The sequence below is a fragment of the Salvelinus fontinalis genome, chromosome 30 (genome assembly GCF_029448725.1).
Source record: "Salvelinus fontinalis isolate EN_2023a chromosome 30, ASM2944872v1, whole genome shotgun sequence".
NCBI classification, from domain to species: Eukaryota; Metazoa; Chordata; class Actinopteri; order Salmoniformes; family Salmonidae; genus Salvelinus; species Salvelinus fontinalis.
Window position 1 is genome coordinate 36,194,022 of NC_074694.1, and position 22,625 is coordinate 36,216,646.

The window sequence follows — 22,625 nt, forward strand, 5'->3', positions numbered from 1 at the left end:
CCCCATTCAAATCGTCATCACGTAAAGGCATCCAGGGGAAGACGTAAGCAGTGTCCGTATACTCATAGGAATAACATTGGCCTTAAAACTGACTCCAGAACAGTGGCCAAAATTTCTGAAATCTGACTCCATGTCAGGGAAATTGCTGTAGAATGGGTTCTGTTCCACTTAGAGACAAAATTTCAACTCCTATAGAAACTATAGACTGTTTTCTATCCAATAATAATAATAATATGCATATTGTACGATCAAGAATTTTGTAGGAAGCCGTTTCAAAAATTGCACGATTACCATAAATAGTGACAACAGCGCCCCCAGCCTTAACAGGTTTAACGTCATAGATTTAGCCGGTTTTAACCAATTAGCATTCAGGATTAGACCCACCCATTGTACACATTTCTACTGGCAAATGTGTTAAATTATTGTCGTGGTATAAAAGGGATAATCAACTCAGTGTTCTCTGGAAAATAATGCAACTCCTTGGAAGGTCAGTTACAGTACGCTCCACTAGAGTGGGGGAACACACCTTCCACGTCGTTCGTTATTTTCCATAGAACTCATAGCCCCTCGTTGATTATCCCTTATGTAGAAATGTGTTCAACATCCACTGAAGTAGCTAGCAAGTTTACGAGATAGCTACAGTAGTTGCCATGGTAACCAAACAAACAGCTAACAAAACCATCAGTCCTAGCTTGCCATTATGAAAATCTAATTCAACACTGCCAATACTGTTTTCAATTCAACTTTTGCTTTCAAAAGCAGCTCAAACATAGAACATGTAAGAATGAATGTCCATTGAATTGTGCCGTGCAAATACAGTGCATTATAGGGAAATAATGCACGCTCTAGAATGCCCTTCAAGCCAATCAGAAACAAGTATTCAAAAATCCCATGGTATAATTAAGCAATAATGCATGAGGGGCTGCGGTATATGGCCAATATACCACGGCTAAGTGCTGTTCTTAGCACAACGCAATGCGGAGTGCCTGGATACCGCCTTTAGCCATGGTATATTGTCCATATACCGCAAACCCCTGAGGTGCCTTATTACTATTATAAACTGGTTACCAACGTAATTAGAACTGCAACACTCCGTATTATTTAGTCCCCCGTAAAATTACACCATATATAGATTCTACAGACCCTACTGACCCTTCAATTTAAGCCCACTATTGTCAACCTACCACTGTGAACATTATAGTTTTCAACATGGTCTTAAAATAATGTTAACAACTATTGATTTGATTTTTAATTCTCCATAAATTCCTTCTTGCATTCGCTTATAAGCACAATAAAAATCGTCATTGATTAAAATGTAATATATTTTGAATTAGTTATCCACCTTGCAATGTTTTGAAACGCAGGATTTAATTTTGAAGGTTTCCTCATTACCATAGGGCAGTGACGTCATCGTTAGTGCTGCAAGCAGAATAGCAGTTCTGTTATTTGGGGCGTACAACCACCCTTTGTGAGGCTTTCAATATTACATAATTAATGTATTGCCTTGTGCAATTATAATGGGGTTCGGTATGAATCGATATTTTGGTCGATGACGTATCTGCAACATGATAGAAGCTCCAAGCCGCAGCCTACAGGCTGATTTTAATGTGGACTTGGTATGGGATGCTTATTTGACAGCGCACTGATGTTCTCGTTGCCAGGAAGGATTTGACTCTGACAGTCATATTTATTGTCGATGTCACGGAATTCATCGCGATTTTCATGTTTTGTAACGATATGCGATAAATTCGCAGAAGCTCTTCCTTTTTCATGGCATCGGTGGCACGGTTTTGGTGGTCTGCAAACACAAATTCCAAGCTCTACATTTACGAAAATACCACACCACTTATGTCCACCCGACAGTGTTCAAGGGTATTGGGCTTGGGTGATGTCTCCCTGGGAGTAGATACACCCGGGTCCGGCGAGCCTAACAGGGAGATCTTCGAGGCCTGCAGAAACGGAGATGTGGAGCGCGTGAGGAGGCTTGTCACACCGGAGAATGTAAACAGTAGAGACACCGCCGGCAGAAAATCCACCCCGCTGCATTTCGCCGCTGGTAAGAACAGTTGATACAATGTTGCTGGGCGCAGGAAACATCTCGCTACAATGTTTCACACTGCAAATGTAACAAATATAGCAGACAATGTAACAAGACACGCTGTGCAGTTAATAGTTTCTTGTAACAGAATAATCCAGACACAAAGGCGTCTGTACAATGTGCATCCACAATACATTCCCTAATATCAAGTTGATTCATAAAGGACTTATTTTGAGGATTTACTATTGTATTATCTTATGTTATATTACACCTGCTATTTGATGTATCAATGCATTTATTAATAAGCAGTAACAGTCATTTTCCAATTACGAAAATGAATCAAAGCATAATCACTAAGTAGGTCTGTTCATGCCTCTCTGTGGACCAGGTGCACCTATAAATCCATACCATCTCTCTTATTCAGGATTTGGCCGCAGGGATGTGGTGGACTACCTACTACAAAATGGAGCCAACGTCCATGCCCGGGATGAGGGAGGCCTCGTATCTCTCCACAACGCCTGCTCCTTCGGCCATTCTGAGGTGGTCAACCTGCTCCTGCACCATGGGGCTGATGCCAACTCCAGGGACAACTGGAGTTACACACCCCTCCACGAGGCCGCCATAAAGGGGAAGAGCGACGTCTGCATAGGTACAGTTGGATTCTGGCCTCCCTGTGAGGCTGTCCCCTTGGGAAAATATGCATTGTTTAAGCACATTGACTGTTCTCTTATAGCTTCAAGTATCATGGTCACATCTCCAGAAGAATCAGTCATAGATACGTCTGTAATGTGCTTTAAAGGATCACTTTTGTAAAAGCCAAGTATGGCAACTTTGGTGTGCCCTCTCCATATTGTTGGTGTAGAACATAAGCTATATTGTAAATGCTGATATGGGTGAATTTGGTGTTGTAGTGCTCCTGCAACACGGAGCAGAGCCAACAATTCGTAACACAGATGGGAGGACAGCGCTGGACCTGGCTGAAGCGTCCACTAAAGCAGTGCTGACCGGTGAGTGGGAGGAACATGTTCCTCACAAGCACTTTAGAAGCACCAAATTGCACGATTGAGTTAGTTTGCACTCATTGCATCTATTTTGGGCATGGGAACAGAATAAAACTGTTCCTCTGGGAACCAAGAGTGACAGAACACGTAGTTGAATGACTCAAAACAGTGAAGAACAAAAGTTATCTTGGAAATACGTGGGCTAATATGTTTCCACACTTTCCTAATCACAGGTGAATATAGAAAAGATGACCTGCTAGAAAGTGCAAGGTGGAGTATATCTCAGATTTTTAAATGACCACCATTCAGAAGCCTTGTAATCAACTGTGACCATTATTGTGCTCTAAATTTTCTAATACATGTGATGCTTTAATAGGAGTGGGATTGAAGACAAGTTGATGGCCCTGCTAACACCATTGAATGTGAACTGTCATGCCAGTGACGGTCGAAAGGTAATTCACATGCTCTCCTAAACTATTCATGAACAGACCACATTTTTCATCACCTCTCTAAAATTCCAAATGCACTAAAATTAGGTAAAAGACAGATAGTCGTGCCCAAAACATGTTACTAACAAAGAGTGTGTCAGTCTGGACAAACAAACAAATCCATTTCAAATGGTCCTTTGTGGTGTATCTTTCAGTCCTCCCCTCTGCATCTGGCTGCTGGCTACAACCGTGTGAAGACAGTGCAGCTGCTGTTAAAGCATGGGGCTGACGTCCATGCTAAAGACAAAGGGTACGACTTGGTCTCTGTCCTTTCGTCATCCTCGTTGAATCTGTATCGCATGCTGCAGGGAAGGCGTTGTATGTCTTTCCAATACCGTGCGAGCAATTTCTCTGATGGATGACTCTCTCTGACGTTTCAGTGATCTGGTGCCTCTTCATAACGCCTGTTCCTATGGACATTACGAAGTCACTGAAATTTTAGTAAAGGTTGGTCTGCAACACATTCTTCCTGTATGTAGCTCATGCATTTTTGTGTCACTGTATATAAAATGTACATTTCTTAACCCAGAGGCCCATTGAACATTCAAATGCTCATTATACAAGTCTTGTTTGACCCCTGTCTCTCCATCGCTCCTCCCTTGGGAATGCAGCAGGGCGCCTGTGTGAATGCCATGGACCTGTGGCAGTTCACCCCCCTGCACGAAGCCGCCTCTAAGAATAGGGTGGACGTGTGCTCCCTGCTAGTCAGCTACGGAGCCGACCCCACTTTCCTAAACTGCCACAACCAGAGCGCCATTGACCTGTCTCCCACTTCGCAGCTCAAAGAACGCCTGGCCTGTAAGCCATGTATATTTTTCCCTCTTTTTCATTGTTCCTTTTCTTTATGAACCTTGTTTTTTTGCTTAGAGGTCGCCTACAATACTCGAATAAAACTGAATGAAACAAATGATTTTAGGCAAGGGGCAACACCTTGATAATGAGTCCTGTTCTCCCTGTGCAATAGTTGAACCCCTCTCTCTCAGCTGACCTCTTGTGTCTGTGACAGATGAGTTCAGAGGTCATGCCTTGCTCCAGGCAGCACGTGAAGCTGACCTGCCCCGCCTAAAGAAGCACCTGTCACCGGAGACCATGACCTTCAAGCATCCCCTTACCCATGAAACCGCACTGGTAAGACACCTCACTACCGAGTCGCCAACGTACTACAGATAGTGTTCCTGCAGATTATACCGTCAATGAATTGCAGTGCTAGTATCCCGTATATTGTTTGAAGTTTCTGGGTCGCTCTGTGCATGCCTTTCGTCCTAAGCAGTGTTTTAAGATCTAAGATATGTTGTTAACAGCACTGTGCAGCGACATCTCCCTATCCCAAGAGAAAACAAGTGTGCGAGTTCCTGCTGAGGAAAGGGGCCAACGTAAATGAGAAGACTAAAGAGTGAGTGGTGCAAAGAGTCAGTAACCCTTATCCCACAAGCAATTACCAGTCACTTTACTCTTACCATTGTTGATATGACAGATATAAATGAGTCTGAATGCTCTGATAAGACTCTGAACTAAAGGCTGATGGTTTTTCCATTGTGCAACCCATAGGAAAAAAATGACAGCCACTTTAACTTGTTTGTGATGTAATTTGTCTAAGCTTCCTGACCCCCTTGCACCTGGCTTCTGAAAATTCACACAACGACATAATCGAGGTGTTGGTGAGACATGAGGCGAAGGTAAGTTCAGGTGTTATCATAGTGTTGTTAATAGCATAAAGGTCAAGCCAACGTGTGTATTTGCTTAATGGCGTATGATTCAGCGTGTGTGTGTGTGTGTGTGTGTGTGTGTGTGTGTGTGTGTGTGTGTGTGTGTGTGTGTGTGTGTGTGTGTGTGTGTGTGTGTGTGTGTAGGGTAATGGTGCATCAGGGCTCTAAATGTAAAAAAAAAAAATCCTTAGTGCTCCCAACTTTAAAGTTAGGAGCACAAAATAAAATCTAGGAATATATTTTTGCATTGATTGAAATTAAGCAAGAGATCAATCATTAATTCAGTCATTCATGCTACGATCATTGATCTTCTAAAGAAGCTATGCCTTTTCCTTTAGAGCCCTCGGTGCAATGCATGTGATTCTTGATAATACGAAGTGTCAATATTTGATTGTATCTGTCCCTATCAAATCAATGAATTACTATTATCTCCCTATAGGTCAATGCCCTGGACAACCTGGGCCAGACAGCTCTGCACCTTGCGGCCCACTGTGGCCATCTCCAGACCTGCCGTCTGCTGCTGAAATCAGGCTGCGACCCCCTCGTCATGTCTCTACAAGGTTTCTCTCCATCCCAAATGGGCAATGAGAGTGTGCAGGAGATACTGCAAGGTAGGCTGGAAACATCTTGGAGTATGTTACATGTTACACAAACAGACAGGAACCTGGTTTGTGATGATCATTCTGGGTTGAAATATTTGGTCCCGTTTCAAGTGTCAGTAAATGCCTTATTTATGTCTTTCAGAGGGAACTCTGATTGGAAACTCTGATGTTGACTGGCAGTTGCTAGAAGCCTCCAAGTCTGGAGATTTGGAGATTGTTAAAGTAACTATCTCCAATACATGTTGGCATAATCTGACCAATCAATGCCCTACTGTTATAACACTCATATTACAAGTTATTTATTTCAAATGGTAACAGTAGTCTTCGTGGTAACATGTCTGCTGTCTTTGTGTTTGCAGAAGCTGTGTACCATGCAGAATGTGAACTGTAGGGATGGAGAGGGCCGTCAATCCACCCCGCTCCACTTTGCGGCGGGGTATAACCGTGTGTCTGTGGTGGAGTACCTTCTACTGCATGGGGCTGACGTCCATGCCAAAGACAAAGGGTGAGCACAGGTCCTGACTTAGGCCAGGAGCTTTTCCCGGTCAGGTCATTTGGTCAGGAAAAATGCATTGCTCTACCTATTCTCCAATGGGCCTGACTCAGACTCCAATGGGCCTGACTCGTCGCTCAGAAGGGTAATGTGTGTCCGTCTCTCTCTCTTTTGCTCTGTCTCCTGCAGTGGCCTGGTCCCCCTACACAACGCCTGCTCCTACGGTCACTATGAGGTGGCTGAATTGCTGGTCATCCACGGGGCTGTGGTCAACATAGCTGACCTGTGGAAGTTTACCCCTCTGCACGAGGCCGCCGCCAAGAGCAAATACGAGATCTGCAAACTGCTGCTGCAGGTAAGGAGTTCGTTTCCTTACAGAAACGGTAAGGAGGTAAGGAGTTTGTTTCTTACAGATTTGTGCTAGTCTATTTTCAACTGTGTTGGACCATCTACAGTGCCACTTGGATTTATATGATTCAGAGTCATCACTTACCCTGAAAACAATTACGTTTGAATTTCGAGAGACCAGATCCATCCTAATCCTGTGCAGTAGAACACATACTATAGAGCCTTCCAGTTCTAGCACAGATTATCTAAACACACACCCCTATCGCTCCCCTCCCAGCACGGTGCAGACCCGACCAAGAAGAACCGAGATGGGAGCACTCCACTAGACCTGGTGAAGGACGGGGACACTGACATGCAGGACCTGCTAAGAGGAGACGCTGCCCTGCTGGACGCAGCCAAGAAGGGCTGTCTGGCCCGGGTCGAGAAGCTCTGCAGCTCTGATAATGTTAACTGTAGAGACGCACAGGGACGGCACTCTACACTGCTACACCTGGCAGGTCAGTCAGCGCACTGGAGCTTTCTGTAAGGACAGTGATCTTGAACCCTAGTCATTGAGAGCTTCAGGGTGTACAAGCCGTTGTTCCAACCCAACATTCACAAGTTTAAGGGTTTAGAATATTTATTGAGAAATGTAATGGATGTGAGAATGAGGATTCGGGAGGGGAATGAGAATGGACCGGGTGAAGCCGAGGGCTGCAGATGAAGGATCCAGGGGGTTGGACTCTGTAAGGTTTGGCTTGGAGTCCCAGGTAGACCTCATCAGGCCATGGAAGTTGGGCTGCTGTTTTTCCTTGCAGGGCAAGGGGAGAGGGAAGAAGGAATGATTTTTAAATGGACCACCCTAGGCAGGAAAATCGTCACTCGTTCATCCCGAGATGATTGTGTTTTCAGACGCCGGTAGCTTGCGGGTGCTTTATATGCGCTGGTGCATGTCTACTTATATTAAATATATAATTATTAACATACGCCTACCGTATGATAGCTAGCAAATTAATTAGCTAACTAACGTTAGCCTGCCTAGCTGGAACTTCTGAAGAAGTGAAATGTTTTATTTCTACAATTTCCAAAAGATAACCAAACAAAAACTTTTTACGAGACGTGTTTGTGCCGTCATGTGTATTAGTAGCACAATTTCTAACTTATTTGCATTAGTTTTTACTTACACTTGTATGTTGACTTCTCCATTGATGTTGTTTTTAAGTTTTTGCTGACTTTTCTTGAATTGAATTATGGGGAGTTTCAGGCCTTGGAGTGAACATAATTGTACACTCGCAAAGCCGACTAAAAACGAGGGCGGAGGGGCTTACGTTGCAAACTTCCCTTGCTTGGCGAATCATTTGGACCGCCCTCCAAGATGGTGACGGGGATTCCCCCAAGGGCATAAGGCAAGGACGAGGGTGTGTCTTTTAAGTGTTTGAACCGCAGCCTTAAAAGACACACCCTCGATTTGTGACGATTCTACATCCGCTAAGAAAAGTCTGCGGAAACTTAAAAACAACATCAATGGAGAAGTCAACATACAAGTGTAAGTAAAAACTAATGCAAATACAGTTGAAGTCGGAAGTTTACATACACTTAGGTTGGAAACATAACAACTCATTTTTCAACCACTCCACACATTTCTTGTTAACAAATTATAGTTTTGGCAAGTCAGTTAGGACATCTACTTTGTACATGACACAAGTCCTTTTCCAACAATTGTTTACAGACAGATTATTTCACTTATAATTCACTGTAACACAATTCCAGTGGGTCAGAAGTTTACATACACTATGTTGACTGCATTTAAACTGCTTGGAAAATTCCATGGCTTTAGAAGCTTCTGATAGGCTAATTGCCATCATTTGAATCAATTGGAGGTTTACCTGTGGATGTATTTCAAGGCCTACCTTCAAACTCAGTGCCTCTTTGCTTGACATCATGGGAAAATCAAAAGAAATCTGCCAAGACCCCAGAAAATAATTGTAGACCTCCACAAGTCTGGTTCATCATTGGGAGCAATTTCCAAACGCCTGAAGGTACCACGTTCATCTGTACAAACAATAGTACGCAAGTATAAACACCATGGGACCACGCAGACGTCATACCGCTCAGGAAGGAGACGCATTCTGTCTCCTAGAGATGAACGTACATTGGTGCGAAAGTGCAAATCAATCCCAGAACAACAGCAAAGGACCTTGTGAAGATGCTGGAGGAAACAGGTACAAAAGTATCTAAATCCACATTAAAACAAGTCCTATATCGACATAACCTGAAAGCCACTGCTCCAAAACCGCCATAAAAAAGTCAGACTACGGTTTGCAATTGCACATGGGGACAAAGATTGTACTTTTTGGAGAAATGTCCTCTGGTTTGGGCACAATGACCATCGTTATATTTGGAGGAAAAAGAGGGAGGCTTGCAAGCCGAAGAACACCATCCCAACCGTGAAGCACTGGGGTGGCAGCATCATGTTGTGGGGGTGCTTTGCTGCAGGAGGGACTGGTGCACTTCACAAAATAGATGGCATCATGAGGCAGGAAAGTTATGTGGATATATTGAAGCAACATCTCAAGACATCAGTCAGCTTGGTCGCAAATGGGTCTTCCAAGGGGACAATGACCCCAAGCATACTTCCAAAATTGTGCCAAAATGGCTTAAGGACAACAAAGTCAAGATATTGGAGTGGCCATCACAAAGCCCTGACCTCAATCCTATAGAACATTTGTGGGCAGAACTGAAAAAGCGTGTGCGAGCAAGGAGGCCTACAAACCTGACTCAGTTACACCAGCTCTGTCAGGAGGAATGGGCCAAAATTCACCCAACTTATTGTGGGAAGCTTGTGGAAGGATACCCGAAACGTTTGACCCAAGTTAAACAATTTAAAGGCAATGCTACCAAATACTAATTGAGTGTATGTAAACTTCTGACCCACTGGAAATGTGATGAAAGAAATACAAGCTGAAATAATAAATTCTCTTTACTATTATTCTGACATTTCACATTCTTAAAATAATGTGGTGATCCTAACTGACCTAAGACAGGGAATTTGTACTAGGATTTAAATGTCAGGAATTGTGAAAAACTGAGTTTAAATGTATTTGGCTAAGGTGTATGTAAACTTCTGACTTCAACTGTAAGTTAGAAATTGTGCTACTAATGCACATGACGGCACAAATACGTCTCGTAAATATGTTTTTTGGAAATTATAGATAAACATTTTCCTTCTTCAGAGGTTCCAGCTAGGCAGGCTAATGTTAGTTAGCAAATTAATTAGCTATCTATCAGTAGGCGTATGTTAATAATTATATATTTAATATAAGTAGACATGCACTCATAATTGACTGTAGCGCATATAAAGCACCCACAAGCCACCGGTGGCTGAAATCACAATCATCGCGGGACGAACGAGTGACGAATTAACGGCCCAGGGTGGTCCATTTAAAAATCATTCCCTCGCCCCTTGCCCTGCAAGTGTATACTCGTCAGACGTCATCATACGTCATCAGACGTGTCCACTTCATTTGAGGGCTGAGGGGATAGGGTGTGTCTTTTAAGTGTTTGGACCGTAGGCATAGTGTTGCAAACGGGAAGGGAGGCTGTTTGGCAGCTGGTGCTTGTTCAGTTCCTAGGGAGCTGTGTTCAAGGCAATTAGTTAAAACGTTGCATTCAAGTCTGGCCTTCTCTCCTGAATTTGACGGATTCAACTAACTTATCATTAGCGCCTGAAAAGCCGGCAGACCATCAGGATGGGACTACGGATTTAGGAGAACAACATTTTCAGATAATTGCTGTTTCTGATTAAACGAATGATGTGTCTTGTGTCAGCTGGCTACAACAACCTGGAGGTAGCAGAGTACCTGCTTCAGCATGGAGCGGAGGTCAACTCCCAGGACAAGGGGGGGCTCATCCCCCTGCACAACGCTGCTTCCTACGGGGTGAGTCCCAGCTACCCTAATCTACTGTACACACTCACAGCACCATCACACTCTAAAGGTGTCCATTGAGTCTTCCTACTACCTGTACGGTATGATTTTCCAGAGACACAAAAGTAAACAGGATGTCTAGAGACTTGATTGATGTGCCTAGGTTTTTTTTCATTTAAATGAAAGAGTCAGTGCCTCGTACTTGGCATACCGAACACTCGCCAAGTTCCTTGTCAAAGGCTTCTTTAAAAATGTAACCATGACTAGGTTTCAGAGATTAAGCATACCTTTTGAATAAAAAAGGATCTGGCGGACTCACGAAACAAACACCTTTAAAACAAGCTCCTTTTAAAAAGAAAGTAATCATGAATTGGTTTCAGTGATGAGGCGAGGGGTGAAGTATGTATGCTGGTCAAATGATTAGTACTCATGTCTCTATGACACAAAACACTGTTGGAAACAAAGGCCAGTAGGTTGCTTTGATCAGACCCTTGAGAAACAATGAGCTCATCACACCACAGTCCTCCCCGATCGCCTGGTGCTTGCTCTAACTCCACACACAGATCGGATCATCTCAAATAAGCAGTGGTGTAAATACTTTAAAGCACTACTTAAGTCGTTTTTGGGGGTATCTGTACTTTGGTTTACTATTGATATTTTTGACAAATGCTACTTTTACTTCACTACATTCCTGGAGAAAATAATGTACTTTTTACATAGATTTTCCATGACTCTCAAAAGTACTGTTACATTTTGAATGGCTAGCGTGACAGGAAAATGGTCCAATTCACCTACTGCCTCTGATCTGGGGGACTCACGAAACAAACAAGCTTCGTTTGTAAATTATGCCTGAGTGTTGGAGTGTGCCCCTGGTTTTCCGTAAGTAAATTTAAAAAACAAGAAAATGGTGCCATCTGGTTTGTTTAATAATGGGTGTTGCGATTTTTCTTTAAACCAATATTCGTTACCCTTTCTCTCCCTATAGATGTTCCTCCCCCTTTTGTTTTCTTTGTTTCTTAAACCTGTGTTGGTTGGGTTACCATGTCAACCTAGAGAGTAGAAGAGAAAGGGTGAATTAACTTGTAGAAGTCCTATATCTGAGTCTGAGATCCAAGTTGACCAAAAGAACGAGAGAAAGTTACAAGACACGAACCAAGAGCCAAGTGGAGTCCAATGTGTTCTCATTTGCAGCATGTGGATGTGGCTGCTTTGCTCATCAAGTACGACGCATGCGTGAACGCCACAGATAAGTGGGCGTTCACCCCACTGCACGAGGCAGCGCAGAAAGGGAGGACCCAGCTGTGTGCCCTGCTATTGGCTCACGGGGCCAACCCCGCCCTCCGCAACCAGGAAGGCCAATCACCGCTGGACCTCGTCACGGTATCCGTGCACACACACTCGCTATCCTGTCTCTGAGATGACAACCTCTCCCCAACACAGGAGTGTGTGGGAAGGGGTAGCATAATCTGTCATCCTCACAGCCACCCCACTCACCTGTTTGTCATGTCTACTGCTCTTGGATACATGAAATCACAACAACACCCTGACATTGTATATTGTGCTTGTGATTCGTGTTAACAGCATGTTGAACATCACCTACATTGTCTGTTTGGAATTCTTTCCAGAGTTTTCGCTGTTGTTGATGAGATTCAATGTCTCTCAATGCTTGTTTCTACACTCTCCCATGGCCTGACCTTCACCAGCAACCACTGGGTGACATGACCTCTTTCTAAATAAAAGAGAGGACCTGTCTCTGTCTCTGGCAATGAAATGCCTGGAAAGTTCTCTCTCTCATCACACATTGCTAAATGACTTGAATGTACTGTATGCATGTTAAGGGTTTGCTCGCATAGGAGCATGTAGCCTTATTCATACTTGTTATGCTCTTATGGGTTATTGATGTGTTGGCAAAGATCGCTAATGCAGTCTAATCGTGTTTCTCTGCATGGTTGCACTGTGATTGAGTCGTCAATATTTTGTGTCATTCTTAATTTCTCCTCCTCGACTTGGTAAATTAATGACAATGCCTCTTTCTCCTTTCTTTCTTTCTTTCTTTCTTTTCTTTCTACAGGTGGACGATGTTCGTGCCTTGTTGACAGCGGCCATGCCACCTTCAGCCCTGCCCGGTTGCTATAAACCCCAGGTAATCAGTATGTCCTCCCCTGTAGGGGTGGTGGTCCCCCCCAGCCTCTCAGCCAGCTCCACACCCCTGTCCACCTTGGCCTCCAGCAACAGTCTGGACAACCAGGCTACTGCCTCCACCTGCACTGCCTTCCCTGAACTACCCGCTCTCCTGGGGACCTCTGGGGCTGTGGGCACGGACAAGAAGGAGGTTCTTGGTGTGGATCTGAGTATCGGACAGTTCCTCAACAACCTTGGACTGGAACACCTACTAGAGATCTTTGAAAGAGAGCAGGTAAGCTGAACCCCAAAACGCAGCTCGCTCCTTATGTCTGATAACTTAGATAAACTTATTTTATATAAAAAGCTTCAAGGATGTCTTCAACATCTGATGTTCCAGAATAGGCCGATGAAGCATTACTTAAGATGCTGAAGGTGAGATCTGACATTATTTAAAGTTCACCGTTTTCCCTTTTTGAAGATCACTCTGGATGTCCTGGTAGAGATGGGACACAAGGAGCTGAAAGAGATCGGTATCAATGCCTACGGACACAGACACAAGATTATCAAAGGAGTAGAGAGACTCATTAGCGGACCTCAAAGTACGTTTACACACTACAGGACCCATGCTGTTGTCCATAGCACAGGTTCACTTCAAATGTATGTTAATGTGTTTAGCATTTACGAAGTGTTTTTCAAGGGCTGTTAGTGAATGCAACCATCAAAGATTTAGATTTTTACTTGGTCTTGATGTATGAAAGGGCAGTGTTTCGATTGAAGTTCACATCCTGAATTAAGTTTTGAACTACTGCAATAGTAAAAGAAGTTCACGTTCCTGTGATGCAGGTTTGAACCCGTACCTTACGTTGAACACGGCGAACAGTGGGACCATACTAATAGATCTGGCGTCGGGCGACAAGGAGTTTCAGTTGGTGGAGGAGGAGGTACAACCAACACGATGACTCGCTATCAAAGTCTTACATCTTATTGATCATATCTTGTTGTCAATTAGAAAATGTTGACTCGACTTTGAGTCTTGCTTTTGAACAGTTGCAGAGTACGATCAGAGAGCACCGAGATGGAGGCCTTGCTGGAGGGGTTTTCAACAGATACAACATTGTTAAGGTACATTTGGCTGGTTTCTATCCACATTAGGAAAGCAAGCTCTGTTTTATTCTGTCCAGTTTAATCTAGTTCATGGAAGTCTAGTTAATGGAAGTCATTATTCAACTGCACATTCAGTGCATGTTATTACAACTTTATTAACCGTGATTGGAATGTATTCTCTTATCCCTGCTTTGAGAGAAATGTATTGTTAATTCACTATTTTCCCCTCTTGATCTGCAGATCCAGAAAGTGTGTAACAAGAAGCTTTGGGAGAGGTACACCCATCGAAGGAAGGAGGTCTCCGAGGAGAATCACAATCACTCCAATGAACGGATGTTGTTTCACGGTTAGAGAATAATATACAGAATAGCACAGCCCACATTCCAATGAGAACCCGTCATCCATGACACTCCAGAAACCACTTGGGTCATGTTGTGTTCGAGGTTGATCTTTTTTTGTGTGCAAGTGTTTTCGACACTCAGAAATCCTATTCACAAGTGCTCATTCCAGCATTCATGCTGCTCTTGACCCAACAGGTTCGCCGTTTGTGAACGCCATCATCCACAAGGGTTTCGATGAGAGGCATGCGTACATAGGCGGCATGTTCGGAGCAGGCATCTACTTTGCTGAGAACTCGTCTAAGAGTAACCAGTACGTCTACGGGATAGGAGGCGGTACAGGCTGCACTCTGCACAAAGACAGGTCCTGCTACGTGTGCCAAAGGTAAACCAGCCATCCAGTCCTTTGCTGTTTCTCTACCACAGTAAGCCATATCAAAGCTGAGGTCTAAGTCACCACACTACAACTTAACCAAGCCATAGCTGGGCGCTAATAACACGCCAATGAGACTTTCACAACGTTAAGAAAGAATGGCTCAAGTGGATTGGATTGGAATGGAGGTGGCATGATGTCTGATTGTTTGTGATGGGTTCTATGCGTCTTCAGGCACTTGCTGTTCTGCAGGGTGACTCTGGGCAAGTCCTTCCTGCAGTTCAGTGCCATGAAGATGGCCCACTCCCCTCCAGGACACCACTCTGTCACAGGGAGGCCCAGTGTCAACGGACTGTCACTGGCAGAGTATGTCATCTACAGAGGAGAGCAGGTACGGTAACTAGTGGCTTTGGCATTAGTGTGTGACTTTCATTTTGACGCTAACTACCGAAGTCACTGGATTGTCATTCTTTGTCATCGGACTTACATTCCATTTGCAGTACTGCTCCTCTTGGATCTAATGTGTTAATTGTATGGTAGCATGCCCTTAGGACTAGCGAGCTGTTACAATTGACTTGATCTGACACCTGTGTCATTTACTCTAGGCCTATCCAGAGTATTTGATCACCTATCAGATATTAAAGCCCGACACCTCTGTGGACGGATAGAAGTGGAACGGAGGAGGGAAGAACAACAAGTTAATTGTACAGAAGAACGTCTCAGCCTGGTTCTGTTATGTTCGGTGCAGCAACAGCTTTACTAAATGCATGCATAAACAGATTCTTTTGTTTCCTTCTTCATTTGAAGCACTTCCATCTGTAGCCATTCTAACAAACGCTGTGTGGGACAACTACAACTGGTTAAAGTCTAACTGTAACTCAACAAAAAACTGCTGTGTTATAGTAGTTCTTTTCTGGAGACATTGTATATATATTTTTTAGTACTAGCGTGTTAATTTATTTACATTTTTATGCCCATGTTATTGTAAATGAATGACCTATGGAATATGTATTCCATCAACCAGCGGTCAAAATCCGTTTTTTCAAAGTCTGCCTTGTGGGGATGTCTGGGTCATATTTATTTAGGGCACATCATAGCAAAAATGTTTCAAAAGTTGTGGAATGGAAAATTAATGTTTATTGGACAAGCCTAGGTGGTCACTCCCTGTTTCAGTCTGTTTTCTTCCATTGGTGCCTATTGCCTAATGGCTTATTTGTCCAGTATTGTAAATCAGAAGTTGGACACAATTTAGATCATTATCCTGTTAGAAGGTGTATTGTTTGGTCTACATAGTGACAGTTAAAAGATGAGGATCAGTGTCCGTTCATTCAGTAATGGTGGCCGCAGCAAAGTCTTCAAATTTGAGGACTCCTAAATTGTCATAAATTGCCCCTCTACGAAGTCTGTGTTGCTTTGAAAGCTGTTTGTTTTACACAACACACAAGGGTGACGAGACTACAGAGAAAACAAAACATGTAGTTTGTCAATTTCCCTCTGTCAGTGTTTGGATGCGCTGTGAGAACCGTGTCTGTCATTTGAAATAATGTGAAGTTAATTTACATTAATATGCTGTGGTTGCGTGATGTTCTCTAAGCACTTTGTCCCTTTTGCATGATATTCCTGTCTGATTAACTCTCGTTAGAGTTGTACGTCATGTTTGAACTGTGTTTGCTTATTGCTAATTGGATGTATCATGGCTGGATCTGGGTGGGGATAATCTCCACACAAACAGCCACATCAAAATAAATGAGCTATTTGTGAATCCTTGGTTGTAAGTTGTTTGTAGCCTACTGTAACAAACAAAAATTGTTGTTGCATGTAATCACTTATGTACCAAACCTTGCGTTGTCTGTTTTTTAGGTAGTGGAATAACTATCATTTGTTAATTACACATTTTTCACTTGTCAGTATGATGTCTCCCAAGATAGTGTACGATTAGCCATACGAGAATACTACATACTTAAACTACTTAATTGCATACGTATTTCGACGTTTGATCTAGTAGAATTCACTCGTCTTTTATGACTCAAGTTTGACTACCGTGGATAATCAGATAAATTCACGCGCTGTACCAAAATGAACGAATTTGAACGCAGTTGACAGTGAGAGGACATTTCTTTTTTTGCTGAGTTTACATTATCACAGTGGCGCTGGCAGTCACAATGTAAGTAACCTAATGTATGTCCCTCTAACTTCCCTGAATGCCTCTGTTGATCCTACAGCTATTGTATACAGTAATCATGTGCCTTGTATACAGTAATCATAGCACTGAGGCAGTGTGCCCTAGTAGGAAGTCCACTATGTGCAGCTCACCCTGCACTATCAGCTTACATATATAAATAACATTGTCATGTCTACTTCTGATAAGCCTCCCTGTAATGCAATAAAAACAATCAAGCATCGCAGAAAAGGGCTAAAAATAGCCCACATTAACATATGTAGCCTAAGAAACAAGGTCCATTAAATCAATAACTTGCTAGTAACAGATAACATTGATATTCTCTGAAACGCACTTAGATAATACCTTTGACACAGTGGTAGCATTACATGCTTATAACATCTACAGAAAAGACAAATGCCAATGGGGGTGATGTTGCGGGTGTATATTCAGAACCACCTTCATGTAAAGCTTAGAGAGGATCTCATGTTAAATACTGTTGAAGTAATATGGATACAGGTTCATCTGCTTCACCTAAAGCCCATTCTGGTCGGAAGCTGCTATAGACCACCAAGTGCTAACAGTCAGTATCTGGATAATATGTGTGAAATGCTTGATAATGTATGTGATATCAACAGAGAGCTATATTTTCTGGGTGAACTAAATATTGACTGTCTTTCATCAAGCTGGCCACTCAACAAAAAGCTTCAAACTGTAACCAGTGCCTGCAACCTGGTTCAGTCAACCTACCAGGGTATTTACAAACAGCAAACAGGAATGAAATCATCAAAATGCATTAGTAAATCCATCGGATGTAGTGATCACAATATAGTAGCCATATCTAGGAAGGCTGGGCCTAATATGGTGTATAAGAGGTCATTCAATAAGTTTTGTAGTGATTCCTGTGTTGATGATGTAAAGAATATTTGCTAGCCTGTGGTGTGTAATGAGGAGCAACCAGACGCTGCACTTGACACTTATGAAATTGCTTATTCCAGTTTCTAACAAGCATGTACCCGTTAAGAAAATTACTGTCACGTTCGTCGTATACATAATGAGCGGACCAAGGCGCAGCGTGAGTAGAGTTCCACATATTTATTAAAGTGAACCTTCAAAAAACCACAAAGAATAAACGAACGTGCAGTTCGTAGCGCACAGCACTAAACCAAAACAAAACAATATCCCACAAACGCAGGTGGGAAAAGGACCACACTAAGTATGATCCCCAATTAGAGGCAACGATCATCAGCTGCCTCCAATTGGGAAGCATACTCACACCAACATAGAAATTCAAGACTAGAACACCCCCTAGTCACGCTCTGACAGTACCTCCCCCAAAGGTGCGGACTCCGACTGCAAAACCTGAACCTGGATGGGGAGGGTTAGGGTGGGCAACTAGCGTCGGTGGCGGCTCCGGTGCGGGACGTAGCCCCCGCTCAGACCGCGATTCTGACCCTGAAGCCTGGCTGAACGCTGTGCCTGGACTGGGCACCGGAGCAGAGGAAGGCTCCGGCCAAGGAGCGGGACTGGACGCCTTCCACGGACTGGACACCGGCGCAGAGGAAGACTCCGGCCCATGGACCGTCGCTGGAGGCTCTGGACTGAACCGTCGCTGGAAGCTCTGGACTGTGAACCGTCGCTGGAAGCGCTGGACTGTGAACCGTCGCTGGAAGCGCTGGACTGTGAACCGTCGCTGGAAGCGCTGGACTGTGAACCGTCGCTGGAAGCGCTGGACTGTGAACCGTCGCTGGAAGCTCCGGACTGTGAACCGTCGCTGGAAGCTCCGGACTGTGAACCGTCGCTGGAGGTTCCGGGCTGTAGACCGTCGCTGGAGGTTCCGGGCTGTAGACCGTCGCTGGAGGTTCCGGGCTGTAGACCGTCGCAGGAGACTACGGACTGTACACACGCACTGGTGGATGAGTGCGGGGAGCCGGCACAGGACGTACCGGGCTGGGGAGGCGCACTGGAGGCCTGGTGCGTGGAGCCGGCACAGGTGGCACCGGACTGATGACACGCTCTTCAGGGCGAATGCCGTGCAGAATACACCTAACCAACCCAACATCTCTCTCCTCCCTCCTCCAACAGCTCCATTGACTCCCGACGGTCTCTGGCTCTTTCCTCGGCTCGACCGACAGCCCCTTGTGCCGCTCCTTGGCGACTCCCGCCAAGGAAGGGTCTCGCATCCACCCATTATTTCCTCCCATGTCCAGCTCTCCTTTACCTCCATGGTACGCTACTTGGTCCTGTAGTGGTGGGATATTCTGTCACGTTCATTGTATACATAATGAGCGGACCAAGGCACAGCGTGAGTAGAGTTCCACATATTTATTAAAGTGAACCTTCCAAAAACCAACAAAGAATAAACGAACGTGAAGTTCGTAGCGCACATAGCACTAAACCAAAACAAAACAATATCCCACAAACGCAGGTGTGAAAAGGACCACACTAAGTATGATCCCCAATTAGAGGCAACGATCATCAGCTGCCTCCAATTGGGAACCATACTCACACCAACATAGAAATTCAATACTAGAACACCCCCTAGTCACGCTCTGACCTATTGCACCATAAAGAACCTCAAGGGCACTCTATGGTCAGGGCGTGACAATTACTGTAAAAACTGTTAAATCCCCATGGATTAATGAGGAACTGAACATTTTATGGTTGAAAGGGATGAGGCAAAAGGAATAGAAAATAAGTCTGTTTGCACAACCGATTGGCAAACGTACTGCAAATTTCGAAATCATGTGTGAATAAACTGAATAAAAAGAAGAAGAAACTATTCTATGAAACAAAGATTAAATGATAGTAAAAAGTCTTTGTAGCACCTTAAATGAAATGTTGGCCAAAAAGGAAAACTCAGCTCCGTCATTCATTGAATCAGATGGCTCATTCATCACAAAACCCACTGATATTTCCAACTACTATAATACTTTCTTTCATTGGCAAGATTAGAAAACTGTTGCATGTTGCATTTACATTTTTGTTCAGTATTATTTCAAGTTTGTGCTCTATGTATCCAGTGAGTGTGGTTCATAGCATACAGTAAGTATTTAAAAGGTGAACAGACAGTTGACTTTTTTGCATTGAAGTGTGTAAATTGGCCTACTGTAGCTTCTATTTTCTTCTGAGTAGAGAAAGTAAATGCAAAACATTATTGAATTCAAACTATCTGTTTACAGGTCCACAACAATTTGCAATTATTTTTGTGTTTCAGAAACGGTCAAATGTCACTGGAAAAGAAAACATCGGTGGTCCTCCACACGTTTTACGCCAAGTTTGATTTATAAAAGGAAACCAGTTCATACACTTCAATATTTGTGTGCTTCTGCAGTCTTTTCAGAAATAGCGCATGCAGAAATGTAGTGTAAAATGCACACAATTGTTATAAATGAAGCCCCAGGGCACTTATTCACAAAGTGTTTCAGAGAAAGAGTGTTTATCTAGGATTACATCCCACCCCCTCTAATTCATTATGATTTACAAGGCAGAACTGATTCTAGTTCAATTTTCCTTCTCTGAGATGGTTGTGAATACAGGCCTAATTGTACTCCCCCAGACACAGATAAGCCTGGCCTTGGACTATATAACACTCTGCGTTGTCCGGGAAACTGGCCCATAAATGTCTACCTTGGCTCCAATGTATGTTTGTTTTTAAATATCACATATATGTTTTGCAAACCTGTACTCTTCACTCTCTACCTCTCCTGGGGTGGGTATGCTTTCATAGTTAAACCTGCTGCTACATTCACAAGATAACTACCACATAATTGCCACTGCAATTAAATAGCCAATTATCTGTAATTATACTACTTGGTTCCTGCATTTTACCATATCAAAGATTTACTCGCCCACACATGATGTATCTTTTATTTCCTTTGAGTGGAATGGTATTAAAGTACACAATGTATTGTATTAACATAATTACATTTCCTTATGAGTTGTAAAAATTACATATAAGAAAGAGCAATTTATTGGTCAGTGTAATCTTTTGCTTTTTCATCTTCAACTCAATAACTTGGGGTTTGTACCAATGCTTTTATGTACACTGATATGCCAGAATTTTGCACACTATAAAACCATCGGGATGTCAGAAAATAGGGATAATAGCTGCACTTTTGTAGATCAAACATACAAAAAGACACAAAGTGATCAAAATGTAGACCAGTTTCACAGATCCTCAATTTGACCTGGAATCACATAACACTCACTGGGCCCAGTTGAGGGAAAAGGCATCATATCTAATGATATGTCTGCTTCACATTCAAGCTGCAGTATTGCAGGCAGGATAAGGTTTCTTTGGTTACGTGAGGTATTAGAGACAACGCAGACTTTGTCAAATGGTAGGTCCAAATCTTCACCGTGTGAGACCATGGGCAGGCGTTGCGCACAGTGCGCAGAGGCATTGATAGTTGCGTTCTGGAACGTAGTGTCGTGGCGGTAAGACATCAACTCGTTACTTAAATGGACAGCTTCTACAGAACTGGAACAGTATCTTTTGCAGCCCAAAATGGTAGAGAATGCTTTTCTGAAATCAGCATTAAAAGCGTATATGACTGGGTTTAACGATGAGTTTGCCCATCCAAACCACACAAAAATGTTAAAAGTGGTGTTACTTACGCACAGGCGATCACCAAGATTGTTAATGTCACAAAAAGGTACTATGCAGTTGAGCACGAAAAAAGGCAGCCAGCAAAATACAAACACTCCCATTATGATAGAGAGTGTCTTCAAAACTTTCGTTTCTTTTTTAAAGGTTGTTTTCAATGAGTTTGTTTTCTCGGTTGCTTGCTGATTGCTCTGTGCGTGTTCCACGGCTGTCTCCAAGGATGATATTCTCCGGATCTGGTTTTGCGCAATCCGGTAAATTCGTGTATAAGTGCCAACCATAATAACGACTGGAATGTAAAAACTTATCAAGGAGGAGGATATGGCATACGTGCTATTCAAGCTTGCGTTGCAGTCCTCTATTTGGTTGATTTGATTAGTGTCGTCCACTGTTTCCTTTTCCTCCTCTGACTTGTGCCAATTGAGCTGGACGGGAATGAAGGAGATAAGAATGGAGAGGGTCCATGCCACTCCGATCATAACGAAAGCAAACCTTTGAGTCATTTTACGCTCATATCGAAAAGGGCTCGAAATTGCCCAGTATCGGTCCATACTTATTATACAAAGATTGAGAATAGACGCCGTGGAGCACATGATGTCAAAAGCTATCCAGGTATCACAGAAGCTGCCGAAGATCCAGCAGCCGGCCACTTCAGACATAGCCTTCCACGGCATCACAAGAATGGCCACGAATAAATCCGACACCGCCAAGGAGATTACAAAAAAGTTAGTCACTTTAGATCTCAGGTGTCGAAATTTGATCACAGCGGCGCACACCAGCGTATTCCCAAAAAGCGTGGAGACGATCAGGATGAACAGGACGCACCCGGTGAGAGCACGGACGCTGTGCTTGGAGCTGTCCGTTTCAGCACCTGCGGTTTCGTTGTCAGATTTCTCCATTGACCAATTTCTCCTATTTTCTGCGCATATCATAGATAGCGTCTTTAGCGTCTTCCACACTTAGCGTTCAGTGCTCCCTTTATTCATTATGCTTTCAACTTAGTTTTGGAGACCCAACTTGCAGATTTCCGTACTCGCGCATAACTACCTTAATTAACAGGACGTGGGCCAGTTGTAAGAACCTCAGTTATTTTCTTACTCTGACGCAGTAAAACATTGTCCATTGTCGTGAATAGGTGCACTGCACATAACCCATCCTGCACAATCGCTCCTTTTTTATATAGTGAATGGATCTCACTTAATGGTTGGATAGCTACTCATGCTTGACGATGGCAATGAAGACCCCTCCTCTTAAAGGCCCAGTGCAAATGATGATAATGTCCTTTTAGTGAAATTTCAGGGATGGAGCTTTGGCCTGCCTGGTAACATCACCAGGTGG

The 22,625-nt window shown here is 43.5% G+C and overlaps 2 protein-coding genes across 3 annotated transcripts; one reads left to right on the forward strand and one right to left on the reverse strand.

The window, feature by feature from the left end:
* Positions 1-1,385: 1,385 nt before the first annotated feature.
* Positions 1,386-16,282, forward strand: LOC129829142 (poly [ADP-ribose] polymerase tankyrase-2-like). 2 transcript variants are annotated; one of them, XM_055890710.1, is made up of 26 exons: positions 1,386-2,056; positions 2,463-2,687; positions 2,950-3,045; positions 3,273-3,309; positions 3,416-3,491; positions 3,683-3,777; positions 3,908-3,974; positions 4,139-4,325; positions 4,534-4,655; positions 4,829-4,920; positions 5,125-5,203; positions 5,673-5,844; positions 5,978-6,057; positions 6,195-6,340; positions 6,518-6,683; positions 6,954-7,173; positions 10,484-10,593; positions 11,773-11,961; positions 12,653-12,997; positions 13,184-13,304; positions 13,549-13,646; positions 13,753-13,827; positions 14,050-14,155; positions 14,346-14,532; positions 14,755-14,911; positions 15,126-16,282. In XM_055890710.1, exons 1-26 carry the CDS (start codon positions 1,771-1,773, stop codon positions 15,186-15,188), a joined length of 3,597 nt encoding a protein of 1,198 aa, XP_055746685.1. In that variant the 5' UTR covers positions 1,386-1,770; the 3' UTR covers positions 15,189-16,282. The 2 variants fall into 2 exon arrangements, with proteins under 2 accessions (XP_055746685.1, XP_055746686.1); XM_055890711.1 differs by lacking the exon at positions 11,773-11,961.
* A 3,658-nt stretch (positions 16,283-19,940) lies between these two features.
* LOC129829143 (D(5)-like dopamine receptor) lies at positions 19,941-22,452 on the reverse strand. Its single transcript, XM_055890712.1, has one exon. It carries the CDS (start codon positions 22,217-22,219, stop codon positions 20,849-20,851), a length of 1,371 nt encoding a protein of 456 aa, XP_055746687.1. The 5' UTR covers positions 22,220-22,452; the 3' UTR covers positions 19,941-20,848.
* Between the last annotated feature and the right edge of the window lie 173 nt (positions 22,453-22,625).

What these genes read in the sequence shown, in the direction of transcription:
- LOC129829142 (XM_055890710.1), top strand. Translation starts at nt 1,771, where the DNA reads ATGGCATCGGTGGCACGGTTTTGGTGGTCTGCAAACACAAATTCCAAG. An exon ending in TTACCCATGAAACCGCACTG is followed by an intron (nt 4,656 to 4,828) that starts GTAAGACACCTC and finishes TGTTGTTAACAG; the next exon opens with CACTGTGCAGCGACATCTCC. An exon ending in TCATCTACAGAGGAGAGCAG is followed by an intron (nt 14,912 to 15,125) that starts GTACGGTAACTA and finishes CATTTACTCTAG; the next exon opens with GCCTATCCAGAGTATTTGAT.
- LOC129829143 (XM_055890712.1), bottom strand. Translation starts at nt 22,219, where the DNA reads ATGATATGCGCAGAAAATAGGAGAAATTGGTCAATGGAGAAATCTGAC.